Source organism: Ascidiella aspersa, chromosome 6, assembly GCF_963924565.1.
Source record: "Ascidiella aspersa chromosome 6, kaAscAspe10.2, whole genome shotgun sequence".
Taxonomy (NCBI): Eukaryota; Metazoa; Chordata; class Ascidiacea; order Phlebobranchia; family Ascidiidae; genus Ascidiella; species Ascidiella aspersa.
Window position 1 is genome coordinate 13,346,403 of NC_139452.1, and position 18,827 is coordinate 13,365,229.

The 18,827-nt window shown below is 39.9% G+C and overlaps 3 protein-coding genes across 3 annotated transcripts in view; 2 read left to right on the forward strand and 1 right to left on the reverse strand.

The window, feature by feature from the left end:
* Positions 1-3,411, forward strand: part of LOC146139977 (integrator complex subunit 3-like) — a 58,320-nt gene extending 54,909 nt beyond the window's left edge. The window contains exons 24-27 of the mRNA XM_083391443.1: positions 109-215; positions 1,057-1,183; positions 2,276-2,402; positions 3,281-3,411. Of these exons, the coding sequence (XP_083247569.1) occupies positions 109-215; positions 1,057-1,183; positions 2,276-2,402; positions 3,281-3,349 (430 nt within the window). The 3' untranslated portion in view covers positions 3,350-3,411. The remainder of the gene's footprint in view (positions 1-108; positions 216-1,056; positions 1,184-2,275; positions 2,403-3,280) is intronic.
* A 3,145-nt stretch (positions 3,412-6,556) lies between these two features.
* Positions 6,557-10,646, reverse strand: LOC146139982 (calcium homeostasis modulator protein 6-like). The gene is made up of 7 exons (XM_083392215.1): positions 10,469-10,646; positions 9,734-9,927; positions 9,179-9,305; positions 8,338-8,446; positions 8,014-8,107; positions 7,777-7,898; positions 6,557-7,293 (listed from the first exon to the last, which is right to left on the reverse strand). The coding sequence occupies exons 1-7, from the start codon at positions 10,644-10,646 to the stop codon at positions 7,014-7,016; spliced, it is 1,104 nt and encodes a 367-aa protein (XP_083248341.1). The 3' UTR covers positions 6,557-7,013.
* Positions 10,647-15,050: 4,404 nt separating this feature from the next.
* LOC146139983 (uncharacterized) lies at positions 15,051-18,804 on the forward strand. The gene is made up of 4 exons (XM_083392580.1): positions 15,051-15,612; positions 15,777-16,934; positions 17,363-17,604; positions 18,067-18,804. The coding sequence occupies exons 1-4, from the start codon at positions 15,051-15,053 to the stop codon at positions 18,802-18,804; spliced, it is 2,700 nt and encodes an 899-aa protein (XP_083248706.1).
* The last annotated feature ends 23 nt before the right edge of the window (positions 18,805-18,827 follow it).

An 18,827-nucleotide genomic window follows, 5' to 3' on the forward strand; every position in this document is an offset into this window, starting at 1 on the left:
GTTTTACAGCCACCAATTCTCCGCGAAACTACCCTACTATCGTATAACCCAAATAAAAAAAAACAGCATTTTCGTTTACAACTAAAATGAACTCTTGTATTTCCACAGCGTCCGATCCCACCAGTCGATGCTGCAGCCCTCACAACCGAGCACAATCCAGATGTTGAACCACGTCAACAACCTCAGAAAGACCGGGCTCCCGAAAAGCTCCAACAGTGGGTTCATTGCAGTTTTTTGTTTCCTAAACGCCGCGTGTTTTCAACATTTTTTTCTCACCTTTGTCGCTTAAACTCGCAGCCTTTTGCTTTTAATTTTAAAACGTCACGATAAATTAATTTTAAAACGTTTCATCACGATAAATCTTATTTAACGACACCAGCACAACACTTAGGGACTCCTAAAGACTAATCAAAAATGAAACATTTCTTTAAATTTTTCATGATCAATTAAGAAATGTTTTATTAAAAAGCTATTAATTTAAGGATGAGATAACTTTTTATTGTGTATTTTATACTTCAATTCATCTTTGCAATCTTAGGTTTTTAATAATTTTTTTCCTCCAAAACAAAAACATAGTTTGACACACTCGGAAGTACAATGCAGTGAATTATTCAATATAATATACTTGCGTATTGTTCGATCCCATTTTACAATATCGACTAAAACCGTTTTGGTTTGAATAGGTAACAAAACAAACTTTAGAGGAAATGCGCCTGTTCACTTTGGTAAAACTAAAAAACATAAAAATATTTATTGAGGCCTAGTTTTAGAACAGGGGTCGGCAACCTTTTTCAATACGTTTTCCGTTTTTGCCTAATTTGTCTAAGAGACGGCGGGCCGGATGATTTACATCGGCGGGCCGTAGGTTGCCGACCCCTGATTTAGAATAAAACCTTTTTTTACAGCATCGTACTATACATTTATTATGACATCTGGGCAATCACCAACTAAAATAAAGTAGTGCAAATCGTTCTATTTTAGTAGCAGCGCTTTTACAATTGTACCATTCATCAAAACAATACTTCAATAAAACTATTCCGTTTTAATTGTTCGCAGTTTTCGGCCAAGATTCAATAATCGCCACTCTAGTGCACATCCAGCAGCATTGTGACGACACATGCCAGTCACGCTTCAGCGATCTCTTTGCGTTGGTCAACGATTCGGACGACGAAGTTTTGCTTCGGTAAGATTCTTTGGTGGTCTTTCAATTTGGTACGCAAAAAAAACAAAAAAAGGTACCTCCTTGAATTATGCTTTACGCACAATATTTGTGTCCGGAATAGCGTTTGGGTGTTAGTGGGTCAAGTATTATTATAAATAATAATGCTTGACCCACCCACACCCAAACGCTAACCTGCACCCTCACCCAAATATGTGCGCTGCGGTAAGATTGTAATGAGCATAATTTTAGACAGTAGGTTTTTATTTTGTTTTTTGCGTTACTTTCTATGTATCAAAACGAAAGAGCCAAGATTTTTCAGGGAAAAATCTTTCAAAGAGTTGACACGTCACGACGCAAACATGTCCTAATTTATTATTAAAATCGTTGTATACGAACTGCTTAGTACACTCAAAATATCAAGTTATTTATTTTAATTAAATCGGAATGAGAATGATGTCCAAATGTTTTGGGCGGACAGTAAGGCCAATGGATGTCCGCGGACCCATCAGTTTAAAAATCATTGGCTGAAAGCAACAAGGAAGCATTTGTTAGGAAATTTAAAATCTGAGTACTTCAATTTAACATTGTTATGTTAGCTTTCTGTTATTCTGGCGCGACGTATGACTGTGCGAATGCCAGAGAGCTAAAATACAAATTTTTTGTTGTTGGTGGTTTTTTATCGAAAAGCAGCAGATGCTTTCTACACACAGACCGAAAATATCACATATATGGCCGCTCTATTGTTATAAAATATAGCATCTCTGACCAGTGTTTTTTTAAGGTGTTTTGGGGGTCCGAAACTGTCCCCCAAATTTCTCCAGCGGTTTCCCAAAATTTGGACTTGCAACTACAGTAGAAAAGTAATGGTTGTTTCTCGCTATGTCTTGTCGATAATACGATTTGCGGTCTCTTAAAACTACTTAGCGGCACCCAAACCAAACCTTTAACAAAAACCTGTCTCTGCCGAATCTTGTGTTGAAGTATTTCTAAAAATGTTACCATAAATGGAAGCCAATAACTCTGAGAGTATTATTATAATTGAAAATGCAAGACCGTGATTGTAGTAAACTGCTATATCCGAAGAAAAAATCTAACCACATTTTCCACGTACAGAGACTTGCGAGTTTCGCGTAAACGAACCAAGTCCTCGTCACAACACAAAATTGCGTCACAATCGCGATCGCGTACGTCACAAAGCAACAAACGAGATTCGGAGGAATCTAATTCTGCCAGCTCTTCGGTAAGTTTGAAATCCTTTATATTGTTCAAGTTTTGCGCGAAGTCACTCTATTCAGCTGCATATTTGTGCCCGAGTTCACTCGAGAACAACAAATGTTTTTAAATCAATTGTTTTATGACGACGTTACTTTGTAAAGGCATCCCTGAAAAATTTTCGTGCAGCTTCAATATCCCGCATGCAAAATTGTAAAAAAATGTTTTGCCTGTTGGAGCCCTTGTAGCATTTCAAATTGTGCTGGCCTGGCTGTACGTGTTTCTTTCATTAGGCCTTTGAAAGTATATCAAAAACTACATATATCCAGTGGTGGGATTCAGCCGGTTCGCACCGATTCCATAGAACCGTCTCGCGTAATTTTATGAGATCAGCGAACCGGTTAGCATTGTTGGTTACTGTCAATACTTTTTTGCATCTTATTCCATACATTGATTTTTCAGATCCAAGTAGCTCACGTGTTTGTTTTGTTCAAAATGCGCAATGGTCAAGGTTGTACGTAACTGTCGTAACAGTCATACATTGTGTTCTTTTTTTACAATTTTAGTAGGTTTTATTTTGTAATTGTTTGTCTAAAATTTAATTGTTGCGTCATGAGTACAAGTCATGAGACTGCTGCTTTTTAGTGTGGCTGTTGTTAGAAGTGATTCAGCTGCTTCGCATTTCGCAACATTCGCTGGAACCTGGGGTTGCATCCTGTTCTTGCAACTACTTTAATTATTTCCCGGAAAATATGACTTTTTGTAACATAACCGGCTGACGAAAAATTGAATTCCACCACTGCATATATTCGCAACTCGAAATAAAATGCTTTATGTCACAAAGAGAAAGCAATTGAATGGTTCATAAAAACGTTTCATTTTGACGGCGATTTGTTTATTTAACAGGATGATGAAGATTTCAAACGAAAACGAAAGCGCAGGATTCGACAAAACGAATCATCGGACAGCGACTAAACTCGTTTTACTGTTGCACAATCTCTAAAAATCCTCGATTTGTTGTCGAACATATCATCGCTAAACCAATTTGTAAATAAAGTCTGATAGATGTTGAAAATGAATAAAGAGTTATTCGAAACGTCCAAAATGATACCTACTTCTGTATGGGCTTTGATATTCTTATTACGTCTTACTACAACCTCCAACCATTATGCTCCTAAATAAAGTCTCTATCTGGCTTCCGAGAAAATGCTTTGATATGTTATGCTTCTGTTAAACTACGTTCGATGCATAAAGTTATAGCAGATGCGAAACCACATTTAGTTATAATTAATTAAATTTTAGAACATTATAGTTCGTATTATGAGAACTTTGCAAAACAGATTACTAGAGGTTAAATATCATACTTTATGATGAACAAGCGACTATAGGTCGTATTGTAGCGTGAAACGCCATAAAAAAAACAGACAACGACAAAAAAGGTCTTTACATTTTAAAGGTTCTATTATATTCCAAAATGAACCTTTTTTGCTTATAAAACTATGTTTTACGATTTTTAAAGCTACTTATGTGCAGCAAAACCTATTAAAAAACGTATAGACTATTTTTGAGATGGTTATCACATAATATATATTACTTGCTAAAGTATATTAAACATTGCACGTTTTAGGTGCTTTAATTTGTATGAATTGCTGTAGTCCTATTCCCTCTCCCGCAAATTTTACGTTTCTATACCCAAGCCTGCTTTTTTTTCTATTTCTGTTGCGCTATTCATATCAAGCGTTCACGCGGTCAAAATCGTTGAAATACGCAAAGTGAGGCAGCGCCAAGCCGTGCCTCTCTTCAGATCACGAAAGTGCCATACACTGCATTATGCCTGTCTTTTTCTTATGCAAATTCTCTCGGAAAACATGATGAGCTAACTATTTAGCTATGATTTGAGGCATGCCTCAATTATGACGTCCCAACAAACACGGAGGAAAATTTATTATCTAAGCCAGCGTTTTTCAACCGGTGCGCCGCGAGCAAAAGGAAAAAATATTTTAACATATAAAACATGTATACTTTAGAGTTTAGACTTTCTTCTCTCAGTCATAATCAGTCACTATAGGTTCTAGTTTATAAAAGAGAAATATATTTCACCAATCACGGCATCACCAGTCTCCAAAAACCGAATACAAAATAATGTAAACACGTAAACTGGGTGGTAGAAATTATTATTTTTTTTAGAGACTAATGATGCCGTGATTGGCGAAATATATTTCTCTTTTATAAACTAGAACCTATAGTGACTGATTTTGACTGAGACAAGAAAGTCTAAAGTATATTGCATTCGAAGTCATTGTCGTCATTAACGTGCTTTAGGGCGAGAAGATATCTTCTTTTTTACATATTCAGTTTGCATAAAACATGTATTTTTACTTTTGTATTAGGCTTAGCTCATTGATTCCACAGTAGTTTCAAGTAGAAAATACAAGAATACCTACAAAGCAACAATATCTAAGGCAGATTATGCATAATACCATATACTAAGACCACCGAAATAATAACGCCAAATTCGCATTAAAGACCACGACAGAATAAGATCTAAAATAGTCTAATTATGACCTAAACATGTCGAATTAAGCTCCAAATTAATCGGAATAAGACAAAATTACGCCCAGGACTGTAACGAAAGGGTATGGGATGATTGGGGGACACATGTTTGGCATTGGCCGTTTGCTGTCGACATTTGGGCGCCGCTGTTTTGGCCCTGGATTTTTTGCCTCTGTTTGGGCCTATAGGCGGTAGTTGATGGTGTTAGCAATTGGGCTAGGGTTAAAAATATTCGGGGAGTTGGTGTTAGTTATGGGTGGTGTTTGGGGTTGGATAAAAGTTTGTATTGGCCTTATTGTAGCCATTTAGATCTGATTCCGATTTCGTTATTTTTACGCCTTATTCCTAACTGTCTTTTATTCCTAAATTGACGTTGTTATTATTTTGGTCTTACGGCTGGAGTCTCTGTAAAGATATGCAACTATAAAGCCTATATAATAAAAAATGGCAAGCAATTTAAGAGAAATACCGGTACACCTCAAAAATTTCGCTCTCGCTTCGCTCGCAAGGTGCGCCGTAACGAAATATCTAGGTGCGCCACCAAGTGAAAAAGGTTAAGAAACACTGATCTAAGCTGAGAGATTTTTTTTAAATAAACTTTCAATCTAAAGTTTAAGTCATAAATAAAGGCAGACCTGTTACAGATTTTAAAAGTTTGCATTAGACGACTGGACAAAAAAAATAACACGCAAACTTTTAAAAAATAACGTCGTTTCGGTCACTAAATGGCTGTAGGTACTGTTTTCCGGTAAAGTAATTTCTACAGGCACGCCGTACAAGTTAATTATTACCAGGTTATGTGTCCTCTTCACCAGTCTATCCCGCCGTCTCATTTAAAGTAACAGTTCAGTCAATCACGGTGCATTACATCGAACTATAACATCATATTTACTTAAGGTTAGGCTTCTTGTTTTAGACGTCTCGTTTTGACGTAACTGTGTGACGTCAGCTCCTCAAATTGCCATTTGTTTTGGTAAGAAAAATTTTCAATATTCCAATGCAATTGTTGTTCTATACTTTCCTCCCTTGTTTATAAGGAAAACAAAATAAACGAACAAATTATCTTACATATGGTCAACGTCGTTAAAAAGAACAAGTTGAAGTAAAACCGCCATGAAAAAATGGAGTGCAACATTCGCAAAATACACGATTTGATAATAATGGGTTCATGTGCAGATTTGGAACAAATATTATGATACAGCAAATACATAAGCAGCGTCGAAATTAGACTTATACTAAACAAGCTACAGTTTAGGTACTTACAGTCTGCATAATATGGCCGGCAAGAAAGTTCAATATCAAGTTTTAAACTTTTTTATAATCGCACCAATCTATAGGCTATAAGCCAAACCGGTAGGCTAAGGTTAAATTGCACATAGTTTGGCGAATAATATTTTTGTGATGAAGCAAACACTATTTGTAATAAAAAAATAAGCATTGCGTTTCATCAAATTATGAAAAAAAAACACCTCCCACAAATGCAATATTTTCTCCTGTTAAAACTATACAAAAACATCGTTTATTCATGGCTTGTTAAACATCGCGTTGGGTATTTCTCTCTGAAAACCTTAAGACAAAACAATTATCTAGTACGGTAGTGTTCAAATGGCGGATCTCGATCCGGACTTTTTTTGTAGATCTTCCAATGTAGTTTCAAACAAAAATTGAAAAAAAAATCTTTCTAAGTAAGGGCAATGGCTTGAAAAGGCCTGTGGAACCTTCGCAAGAGTTGGGCATGTTTTTGGATGAAAAGGGTCAAACTACTAGGCTACTCTTCTTTAAGGTACCAATCTATGTAACTCGGTTCTACTTGCTGACTGTTTTACCCATCTAAACTCTCTTGAGCTCAAAGCTCCAGGCCAAGGACACCATAAAATTAAAGCATGTCCAATCTAGTGGATCGTCATGTTGTCAGGTTTGACTGTGGTGAAGCATGGCAGAAATCATTTGAACACCCTTTATCTAGTACGTCGTATTTCTCGATGCCGCTGTGGTGTTATGCCAACAGAAGCCTTAAAAGAGCATTTCATGCCGAAAAATATAAAAACGGACTGCCTTTAAAAGAAGCAGACCGCAGGACGTTCTGTTAGCAAACTGTAGACTGGCGCTTACTCGAAAAAAAGTCGGGCTCGGGGTGAGGTGAAACGCTTTTTGAGTTCACCAGCCGCGCTTTATCGTTTGTCAAGGGTAACAGTTCGTCTGCTGCCTCTTCAGAGCCACCAATATCCAGCGAGAATAAACGGCCGTCGTTATCTGTAGAGGTAGTGTTTTTGGAATTGTTTTCTTCCGTTGGCTTTGTTTCGTCATCGGAAACGCAGGACGTCGAGGCGACCGGCATGTTGTTCTCACTCCACTGGTCGAGACGACTATAAGTTAACAAGCAAAAAAAGCATTTAGAAATCGTGTCCATGTGTATGGTGTTGTATGTTGTAATCAGACTTGGATCAATTACATTAATTCAGTTCAATTGCAATTACAATAACATTACAATTACAATTACATTAAAAACTGTAATTAATTACAACAATTCATATACAAATTAAGTTTTATATTGCTGCTGAAATAAGGAAAACAGTTTATGTCCCATCGCTTCCCAAAGAAAATAAACAATGTTGAGCATTATTCAAACTACAATTTTCTCAATATCAATGAGTTCAGCCAAAATTGTGGCAAATTACAATTAGAATTACACGAATGAAAATGCCTCAATTACGTTACAATTAACGTTACATTAAAAACTGTAATTAATTACATGATTACAATTACGAATTACAATACGTCCAACTGTGGTTGTAATCTTCTCTTTCTACACACAGAATCTTATCAATAAAAACGTTGCACAACACTACCTGTAGACTTCATTTCCCTTCTCTCTTGTATGCGTAAATACAGTAGCGATTTTGTCCCAGTATTGCTTTTCCCTTCTGTGCTTTAAGAAATATTCAGCGTTCTTCTCAGTTTCTTCGGTAATCTGGTAATCGACACGAATAAAAAATTGAGCGTCGCAGTTTTAACAAATGTCGTGTTAAATAAGGAGTTTATATATATTTCGGATAGAGAGATTATGACAACCTAGTGTTCCTGACCTGCTCTCTAGCGACCTCTTCAAATTGCTTCATTTCGATTTCTTGATACCACTTCATATAATTACGTTGATGATAAGTTAAAGGAGAAAGGCACCTAAAAACTTAAAGATTACTAGAAAATCACCAGCCTACATTTTTTCCCACTTTTCCAGTTTTTTAGATATACAAATTGATGGACTGAATTCACATAATATTGTTTTCACAGATGATTAAAAAAGAGTTTTCCTATATCAAAACATTCCACTTGTACCTTTGCTCTATAAGCGTCGACAATTTAAAGCTCATTTGTTCGTTACGCTCCTACAGTTTAGCTAGTGTCATTACCTGTAAGCCATGTAAACAAGTGATCCGAAAAACATGGCCGCAATGATAAAAATCCAACCAAGAACCTGCGAGGTCTGCCTTTGCCTTTCGTACTCCGTTGTGTAACGAACTGCAAAATACAGCCCACATCGGCATTTGAGTCATGGCTTTTATATAGATTATTTCATGTGCTTACAAGATATACGCTCTAGTAAGAAAAGTCACAGCATTTGACATATAGTGCTACAAGAGAATGGCATTACGTAAAAGAGTACAATAATATTTGGGGCTAACTTTAATACGTAATGGGTCATAAATTAAGAGATTAGAGGATAAACGTAACACCATGTGTCTTTATTAACTAAACGGGCAACATCTATTGGGATTATTGCGTCTATACAGTCAAGAGGCTACATACAGCAAAGTTAATTGTGGAATGTTGCGGTCTTCATTACACTGTAATTAAACTGCTAGCCTGGTATCGTTACTTTTCTGTTTTGAAATATGAAGCTAAAAGTCGTAACCGATCGAAGATCGGCGAGTGCCTTCGTCGTACTTTTTTTCCTTGGTTTCGCCATTTAAAAATGCGTTACATCCCTCAACAAAAAATTTAACCTGTAAACGGGAATACAATGACAGGAGAATAAAAGAGTGCGGCTTTTGCGAAGATAATTGTCCTTTGTATTTTGCACAAAAGGGTTAAAGTGCCTTTTGTGTGGCTACGTTCAAAAGGAGTAAAATGTCCCATTTAACAGGATATAATGCTACACTAAAATCGTCGTATACATGGCTTGCCTCATATGTGAAGATGCCAGTTTGGGGAGGATACTAAAAGTGTTAAGCGCGTCTTTCCTTAGCTTACTTTTGTTGGCAGCGGTCCGACTGACGAGGTCACACGGCATGTCGTAAGGTTGAGTGGACATAGCGCACGCAAAGTATTTGCCGTCGAGAAAGGCTATGGACATCCACGCGGCTGGAGCCACTGCGGCCTGCGTAGAAACATAGAAGCTGAAAAAAACAAGACATGTGGCACTCCTAGTTTTTATGCCTTATATACCTAATCATAGCAGATATCGATTAAACATAGCAAATTCGAAATCCTTTATAATAATGTTTGGTAAAAACAAATCATGAAAAATCTGAAGTGGCAAAGTAAGGTACACAATAATTACAACATTTCTGCTGGCAATAGACTGAGGCAAATCCGATCTATTACCTTGAAGTCATATAGTAAAAAATTGTGCGCTATAGAAGTTGTGTAGCTGACAATAAATTGGGGGCTGATATTACTCAAGACTATAAAATATTAACTCCGATCTGTTTTATCGTTCATTTGTACGTCATATATTTACACTGTTAAAGAAGGCCGATTTAAATAAATAGAATTTCACTTTGCTAAAAGTCCTTAATCGTGCACCTGCATCATGATCTCCATGAGAGTGCAGCATCCCGCCACATAACCTCTCGCCGCTTGGTCGCTCCTCCTCCAACATCCAGTCATCAACTTCCAGGTCCGGATGTTCATCGCGTATCCGAGTAGGAAGAGTGCGATTGCTGGAACGATGATGAACACCATTCCGTAGATCCTGTTCCCGCCCACCGTCTCAAGCACTGAAAAGTAGAACACGAAATATGTAAAAATGCAAAGCTGTTGGTCTTCATGACGCATCCACCATCCACCGTTGGCAAGAAGGAAATGTTGGAAGAACACTGAGTTGTTGTTCTCGCCAAGCATTCACCCTGGCAATTTGAAAGATCACCACTTTTTAACTCAAATGTGTTCATAAAAACGATGATTACCACATGGTCTTAAATTAACCCCATAAAATTCGACGTTTTACACTTTTATGATAACTCGGGTATTATTTATGGTTCTTTATAATCCGCAAAAACAACGTTAAAGGTCTGTAAAGTTTATGTACAACGTTAATCCTTCTTTTACCGTTTGACAGTTAATTGTTTAAAATTCAAACAATCGTTTCGACTAAATCTCATACAAGGTCATTGGGTTTGATTTTTTTTTAGATTTTCTTAGTTTTTCGGTAACAAAATTTATCCCAATAATAGTGTTATTTTCAGCAAAATGTCTTCGCGCGTCCTCACATTTTTAGCAACCAATTCAGCCTATTCTATTTTAGTACCCGGATCTCACCTTTTCTGGTTGTATTTGCTTGAGGGCAGGGACAGGTGAACGCGGCAAATGAGAAGAGCTGCTCGGAACCGACCGTTGCCAGGCAAATCGCAATGTTGATCGCCGAGCCAGAGCTTGTCTTCACCGTTTTGCCCACCGAAAGAAAAGCGGCGTTTAGGTTATGAGCAACGCCCGCCATCGCCCAATTGATTTTGCACACGCAGCACACAGCTACTGTATTGACCCAGCTCTGGAAATACTAAATGTTGTAAGTTGCGTAGTACGTATATGCTTACACCGGGGGTTCTTAAACTTTTTTTTTACCGCAGACCACTTAAATTTGTTTTGCTTCGCGTGGACCACGGTAGGCAAGAAAATTTAACGCTTTAGATTTTTTATTGCTAGCGATTAGGACTAAATCAATTTTACACAGAGTGTTAAATTAATATAAATTGTACATATTTTGCGATATCTCAAAAGCAATGTTAAACAAAGTATTATATTTAAAGAGACACACGTTAGGATAGACCGGGGCGTGTTGATACAATTTTGACATATTATCTAATAATTTGTTTATCTTCTGAATAAATAAAATAAAACCTTCGCCATACAAAAATTCAATCTTTTAGCAATAAGTTGCCGCAGGTTCTATAAAAATATCTTGTTCACAGCAAAAGTTATGACCTTTCAAAAAAGACAAAAAATGTGTTACAACGTGCCCCGTGCACGGGTCGGTTGTAACACCTGATGGGGCAAATTGTAACAAATGAAAACAACCGCATAAACACATTGGAAATGTATTTTTGTTGTTATATTTCAACGAAATGTCAAATTCAAAAGGTAAATGCAACAGACAGTGTTAGCCTACGATGCAAAAGGGCTTAAAGTTTTCATCATCCGAGTCGCAGTTGTGACATAAATACGAATAATTCATGTCGGGGGTGCACGCTTTGTGGGCCCACAAGTGACATCTGACACATTGAATCCAAACCTCTTTTGTTTTAGAATTTTGGAAATGTTCCATACATACCAAACAGTAATTTTCTTCGTCGTCCGAAGAATCAGTTTGCTTGTTGTTGAGTTGTTTAAATTTATTTTGTTGACTTTTTGGGCAGAATTATTTTTCTTTTAGCTTTAGCAGGCTCCTGTCTCTCCGCCTCTTCCATTGCTTTCTTGACTGGCGTATCCGTTAAAATTTCTGCTTGCATCTTTTTTCGTTTGGATACAACTATTTTTCTTGATGGTGCTTTTGGCAATGGACGAAGTTCTTCAGGACTAAAGTTAGAATGAGGTTCGCATGCGGAAGAAGTTGATGGACTTTGACGTAAGAAGTCCGATCCTGTGGAATGCGAAGACAGAAGAGCTGGTCGCAGACCATGTTGAGACAACAAAGCTGTCCCAATGGGAGCTGGAGGCAAATTGCCAGACGATGAAGCTTCTTTAGCATCTTGAGTCAAAAATGATGTTTGAAGGGGAGCTGGAGGCAAATTGCCAGACGATGAAGGTTCTTCTTCATGTTGAGCCTATAAAGAGGAGTCTAGAAGAGCTAGGTCAGGCCGATCAGTCACCTGTGAAGGAGAAAATTCGTGTTCTTCAAATATATCGGAGTTGAAGGGACAGATTCCTGTGCAACGGAATCCTGACTGAATGTTATTTGGCGTTGTTGCCAGTGGAAGAGAGGTTTTCACAAGCCCAGGAATATTATAAATCGTCATGGTTTTTCCGGGGTTCATTTTTATCCAAGCGTCACTGGCACCATTAACAAATTTTTTTAGAGGTCCATAAACATTACGATCGAGCGGCTGAAGTTTGTGGCTGCAGTGAGGAGGAAACGAAAGAAGTATGACACCATTTTGCTTACAATAATCTATGGCTGCAATTGTACGGTGGGAGCTATATGATTGTCGAGCAAAAGCAAAACCTTTCGTTCAACTGTGACTTTAGTGTAGCTAACAAAGCGTTTGAGGAAAATCAGAAAGTTGTCCTGTTGCATCCATCCGGATTTGTTTCCGGATCCTATGCGGCCATGGGGACCATCTCGAACAAAGTGATCGGCATATCGAGACCGAGGGAAAACAAACATGGACGGTATTGTATTTCCGATGGCGTTTATTGCACAAGCAAGAGTGACGTGGCCCTCTCACCTGAGGTGAAAGCACCGACCTGTTTTACCCTCGTTTTGCGATAACACGGTTAGGAACTTGAACAGTGGTAATACCTGTTTCGTCGACATTCCAAATATCGTTACCATTCAACTTATGGTTTGATATCACGCCATCTAGTTTGGAAAAAAACACACCGACATTGTGTTTGTTAAAACTCGTAGCCCTTGACAGACTCGTTGCTTTCTGCACCGTTGAGTTTCTTTTGATGCAGCCAGTAAACCAAAAATTGCACTTGTATTTCACTGCAAGTTCGTAAGCGAATTCTCGGACCTAAACAAAATTAAACTTGATTTCCAAAATTTCAAGTACAGCCTACTTATAATTTATGTGATTTAGAAATGATATCACCGATTCTACAAAAGCAATATGAAGTAAGTGTAATATCTTACATTTTTGGAGACAATCCGTAATAAGCATCAGCTGACATCAAGAGATATTTTGTTAACTCCATTTCTTGCAACTTCGTGAATACTTGAGTAGCACTGCGGTAACTAACAGAAGGCAATTCATTTGAACCACTATCTTCTAACTTCTGTTTTGCTTTACAAAATCTAGACAACGTGACATGGCAAATAGAATATTCTTTTGCTACTGATCGAATAGATTTTCCTTGGTTTTTCATATCGTTGGCAGCTCTTGCAAGTTCTGACACAGGCGTAGTACCTCTGTCAGTTTTTCGTTTAAAGTTTCTCACCATGGCTGAAAATATTTAAAGATTTAGTACATTATACTGTTTCGACGGGGTCAGTTGTAACACCTTTTAAATGTTACAACCGACCCAGGCCCATGTCAACCATTAATTGCCTTCGTTCACCACTTGCCCAGTCAACTGGCTAGTTCATAAAGCATGCGATAATAAACTATAATAATTGCTAAATCCGATTGTATGCTTTCCAATTTTTTAAGTTAAATGGTTAAACAACACTAACAAAAACTAAAAAAAGAAAAAAAGTTACTTTCTTACCTGAAATATATGTTTTTGTCCACAACTTTGTTTGTACTGCACGTAGCCTGCTCAAACTTTCAATGGCGGAAATGAACCGAAAGGCGCATGCGCATTGTTAATCACGTGATTCTAGTGTGTCCATTGGTGGCGCAATTTAGAGTGTTACAATCGACCCGTGTTACTTTACGCCCCGGTCTCCCCTACCTACAAAAATACTTGCTGAAGCGGAAAACAATAAATGTTATTTACCGCTTTAAATTCTTAAGCATCAAGGACGCAAAATCTAACACCGAATTCTCGATCATGTCTAAAAAATTTAAAAGTATGGCGACCCTACCGTAGTAATTAAAGATAGCACTTTATATTCTTAATATAACACAAAACGCCTTTGACATTACGGACAAATTTTCAAAGAGATTATCTGTAAATATTTTACGTTTGCTGCTTCTTCTTCGGTATTTATTTTAGTATAGTAATATTTTTAGAGCAATAACTGTCATAAACATCACAGATACCTGCCGGTTACTTACAGATGCCGCAATATCTAAAACCTAACATTACTAAATTTGAATTAAAAACCTTGGTGTTTGCTTTTAATCGTATACCATCTATATCTGATTGCGCGTTTTTGACCTATCACTTACTTAACATCGTTAAAGGCCAAAAAGCACGCTGTCTCCCACTCAACTTCTTGTTTAAACAAACAGCAAAGAATAATCGATGCTTGGAAAAAGCCTGGGTTTTACGTCCTATCGTTTGTTGATACATGTGAGCTAAACGTCCGGTAGTAAATTGTGTTTGCTTTGGCGTTTGGCAAAGTTTCATTTAAATGGTTACGCTATCAAGCAACTGGACATATTTCGGCAGCAAGACGTATTTCGGCAGCAAGACATACAACAAATATCGTACAGTAAGGAGAGTCACAAACGAAATTTCACCTAAACAAGTAATATAAGTAATAAAATTAACTAGCTGTTTTTACTTTTTAGTGGCATTCTGTCTGGACAATTAAAGGCCACACTCGTTCCTCGAGAACGCTTTTCGCTTTATATCAACCTGCTTCAAGTCTGTCTAATGATTTTTCGTGATTGTGCAATAACCAGTGGTGAAAGTAAGCCGGACCGGTCCGGTCGACGTTCCTGTAAAAGTTTCGCAGGTACGCCATCCCGGTAAAAAAGTTTTAACCAGTCCATGTCTTTTTTCACCAGGCCATCTCACCATATCCTTGAATGTGTGTCAATGCTAAGATTTCTATTGTTTATTTGTGCCGAAAACCTCAAGTTTCCGAAGATTACTTTTTTTAGACGACCTGCTGTGACGTAACTTTGTAATTTCCCACATACGTGTACACGAAGTGAACCTTTTTCTTATTTTCTCTTCTCTCGTTTTTTATGCGCGCTGTCACCGCTCGTTTGCTTTTTTCGTTTTGATCGCTGAATAAACTGGTTGTCGCCTTATTGGTGACCCCGCAAGTTCGTTTGCTAACGGAAGCATGAGCATAGAATCGCAACACGCAGTCGCTCTCAAGTTGCCGACATTCTGGACTACTCAGCCGAAAGTATGGTTCCAGCAAACCGAGGCGCAGTTCGCCCTACGAAAGATTACAATGGACATCACAAAGTACTACCACGTGGTCTCCGCTTTGGACCAAGATACTGCTGGCCGATTATTAGACATTTTTGACAATCCGCCGGACGACAACAAATACACAAGTCTGAAGGAGCGTTTACTCCAAATGTTCACTCAAACAAAGTCGCAGAGAGCGCAGCGTCTCCTTCAGATGCCCCCTTTAGGCGACAAAATGCCATCAGCACTAATGGACGAAATGCTGATTTTGTTGGGCGAGGAAGAAGCAGGTTTCTTATTCGAAGAACTTTTTCTACAACTCATGCCAACGTATGTACGCACAGGGCTTGCTGCACAGACTTTTACCGATTACCGTGCTATGGCTCGGACAGCCGATGTTTTATTGCACGCTGGACGCCATGATGCCCAGAATGCTTTTTCTGCCAGCGTTAAATCAAAGCTGCCGCAAAACAAGTTCAAAACGTCAAGTAATAGTGGCTTGTGTTTTTATCACGAACGATCTGGAAATAAAGCTAAGTGTTGTCGACCTCCCTGTTCTTGGGAAGCGGGAAACGAGGAAGCCGATCGGCGCTAGCTGCTGCGACGGTCGGTACAACAGGTAGCCTTTTCCACGTGTTTGACCGTACTTCAGGTTACAGTTTTCTGGTCGATACTGGCGCCGAGGTCAGCATTTTTCCTTCCACTGGACGCGAACGCCGATTAAACCCTCCAGGCAAAACCCTGATTGCTGCAAACGGAAGCGAAATACGTACATGTGGAACGCGCCAGATTGCCTTGGATTTACCTTTGGGCAAGTTTCAATGGGTGTTCATTCTTGCCGATGTCTCGAAACCTCTGTTGGGCGCTGATTTCCTGCGGGCACACGCGCTTTTGGTTGACATCAAACGCCGACGCCTAATCAACGCCCATACGTTCTCTAGTAATTCTATTGGCAAGATTGGGCAATCAACACCACAGTTAAATGCCCTCGCGAGCAGTGCGTCAAAGTATACGCGTCTACTCGGCAAATTTCCGAGGATTACCACTCCCCATTTTTCAGAATCATTTCCTACACACGGTGTAGAGCATTACATTCCCACAAGCGGCCCACCGGTGCACTCCAAGGTTCGGAGACTGCCCCCTGAGAAACTGATGATTGCTAAGAAGGAGTTCAACCAAATGTTGAAACTTGGTATTATCCGAAGATCATCTAGCCCATGGGCATCTCCATTGCACATGGTCCCAAAAACGTCCGGAGATTGGAGACCTTGTGGGGATTATCGACGATTGAACGCTGCGACACAGCCCGACAGATACGCAATACCCCACATCCAGGACTTTTCTGCTCGTTTAGCGGGAAGCAACGTTTTCTCCAAAATCGACCTTGTGCGTGGGTATCATCAAGTACCTGTGGCACCGGTCGACATTCCAAAGACGGCCGTCGTAACGCCTTTTGGATTGTTCGAGTTTATCCGGATGCCCTTTGGTCTTAAAAACGCCGCCCAAGCTTTCCAGCGACTGATGGACACTGTCTGTCAACCTTTGGATTTCGTGTTCGTCTACTTGGACGATATCCTGGTGGCCAGCAACTCGGTTGAAGAGCACCTAATGCATTTAAGGAAACTTTTCATACAGCTTACAAGCCATGGTTTGGTCAGCAACGTGGGCAAATGTCAATTCGGCGTTTCCGAAATTGATTTTCTGGGGCACAAAATAACGAAAGATGGCGCACGGCCGCTTCCCGACAAAGTTGAGGCTGTACAGAAGTTTCCACGACCAACGACCATCAAGGGCCTCCAGCAGTTCGCAGGTATGATAAACTTTTATCATCGGTTTATTCCCAACTCTGCCAAAATTATGTCCCCGATATATTCCGCTTTTTCGGGAAAACCTAAAAACCTTGTTTGGAACAAATCTTTAGATTTAGCTTTTCGAAATGCAAAACAGGCTCTAGCCAATGCAACTCTTCTGCACCACCCGTTACCTCAGGCCCCGACTGCCCTCACCATGGATGCATCGGAATATGCCGCTGGCGCCGTTTTACAGAAATTTATAGACGGCGGGTGGCGCCCACTGGCTTTTTTCAGTAAAAGGTTTCGGCTACCGGAAACCAAATATAGCGCATTTGACCGAGACTTGCGTTGTATCTTTCTGTGCGGCAATTCAGGTATTTTCTTGAAGGTCGTCCTTTTGTTGCTTATACCGACCACAAGCCATTGACTTTTGCGTTTATTAAAGTTTCATCACCATGGTCTGCCCGTCAACAACGACACCTAAGCGCCGTTTCGGAATTCACCACTGATGTACGTCACGTAGCCGGTAAGAAAAATTGTGTGGCTGATACCTTATCTCGTGGAGCGCTTAACGTTGTTCATTTTCCGCTCGACATGGATTACGTCGCGTTCGCCAAAGCTCAGCTTGACCCGGAGGTTCAAGCTTATCGTACAGCAGTAACCAACCTTCAGCTTGAAGACATTGAGGTGGGACGCTCAGGTACAAAACTTCTCTGCGATACGTCTCAAGGCTCGCCACGCCCGATAGTACCAAAATCGTGGCAGCGTAAAGTGTTTGACATGATACATGGTCTTTCCCACCCATCCATACGAACAACGAGGAAGCTAATGTCTACGAAGTTCGTATGGCACGGGCTTCTGAAGCAAGTTGGTTCATGGGCTAAAGAATGTGTTCATTGTCAACGTTCGAAGATCCAGAGACATGTTCGCGCACCCTTGTCAAATTATCCGATGTGTAGCGGTCGTTTCACCCACGTCAACATTGACATCGTCGGACCACTTCCGCCCTCACAAGGTAATATGCATCTTCTTACAATGGTTGACCGTTTTACACGTTGGCCAGAGGCAATACCAATGCCTGAAGCAACGACAATCACGTGTGCGCGCGCTTTTGTTTCTAATTGGATTTCGCGTTTTGGAGTTCCGCAGGATATTTCGTCCGACAGAGGCGCTCAATTCACCTCAGCCATGTGGACATCGTTTAATGATTTACTGGGCATTAAGGTGCATCGGACAACAAGTTTCCATCCTGAAGCGAATGGCCTCGTGGAGCGTTTTCACCGGCATATCAAAACGTCGCTGATGGCTCGTTTACAAGGTCCTAACTGGATGGACGAGTTACCGTGGGTAATGCTAGGAATTCGCACTAGTCCTAAGGAAGATTTACTAACATCTTCAGCGGAACTAGTTTATGGTTCCACCTTGTCTGTTCCAGGTGATTTTTTCTCATCCAGGCCTGACAGCCCACAGCAGCGTTTACCAGCTTTGCGAGATTCCTTTCGACACCTGGCGCCAACCCCGATGTCGCGTCACGGTAGAGCAAAGACGGACGTTCCTAGATCACTTGGCACGAGTAATTACGTTTTCGTACGAGTTGACAAGCATCGCCCGCCCCTTACGCCGCCGTACAACGGGCCATTTCGAGTAATTCGGCGCAGTGACAAGACGTTCACAGTGGATATAGGTGGGCGAAACCAAACGATTTCCATTGATCGCTTGAAGCCAGCATACATCGACGAGACACAACCGATCGAGGTACCTCAAGCACCCCGCCGAGGAAGACCTCCTTCGCGCAACATCTCGACACCAGCTTTGCCCAACGAATTGGAGCAAACATTCGTACAAACGCGCGCTGGTCGTGTGATTCACCCCCCTGATCGTTTTTGATAGGTTCACTTCTGGGAGGGGGT

Bases quoted from the DNA above. Each gene is read 5' to 3' on its own strand.
- LOC146139982 (XM_083392215.1), bottom strand. From the start codon at position 10,646: ATGGCGGGCGTTGCTCATAACCTAAACGCCGCTTTTCTTTCGGTGGGC. The intron at 8,108-8,337 runs GTAATGACACTA...TTAAGTTTTTAG, and splicing joins CTTGTTTACATGGCTTACAG to GTGCCTTTCTCCTTTAACTT. The intron at 7,294-7,776 runs GTAGTGTTGTGC...GTTAACTTATAG, and splicing joins AAGGGAAATGAAGTCTACAG to TCGTCTCGACCAGTGGAGTG.
- LOC146139983 (XM_083392580.1), top strand. From the start codon at position 15,051: ATGAGCATAGAATCGCAACACGCAGTCGCTCTCAAGTTGCCGACATTC. The intron at 15,613-15,776 runs GTAATAGTGGCT...ACCGTACTTCAG, and splicing joins AAACAAGTTCAAAACGTCAA to GTTACAGTTTTCTGGTCGAT. The intron at 17,605-18,066 runs GTGGGACGCTCA...GGAGTTCCGCAG, and splicing joins TTCAGCTTGAAGACATTGAG to GATATTTCGTCCGACAGAGG.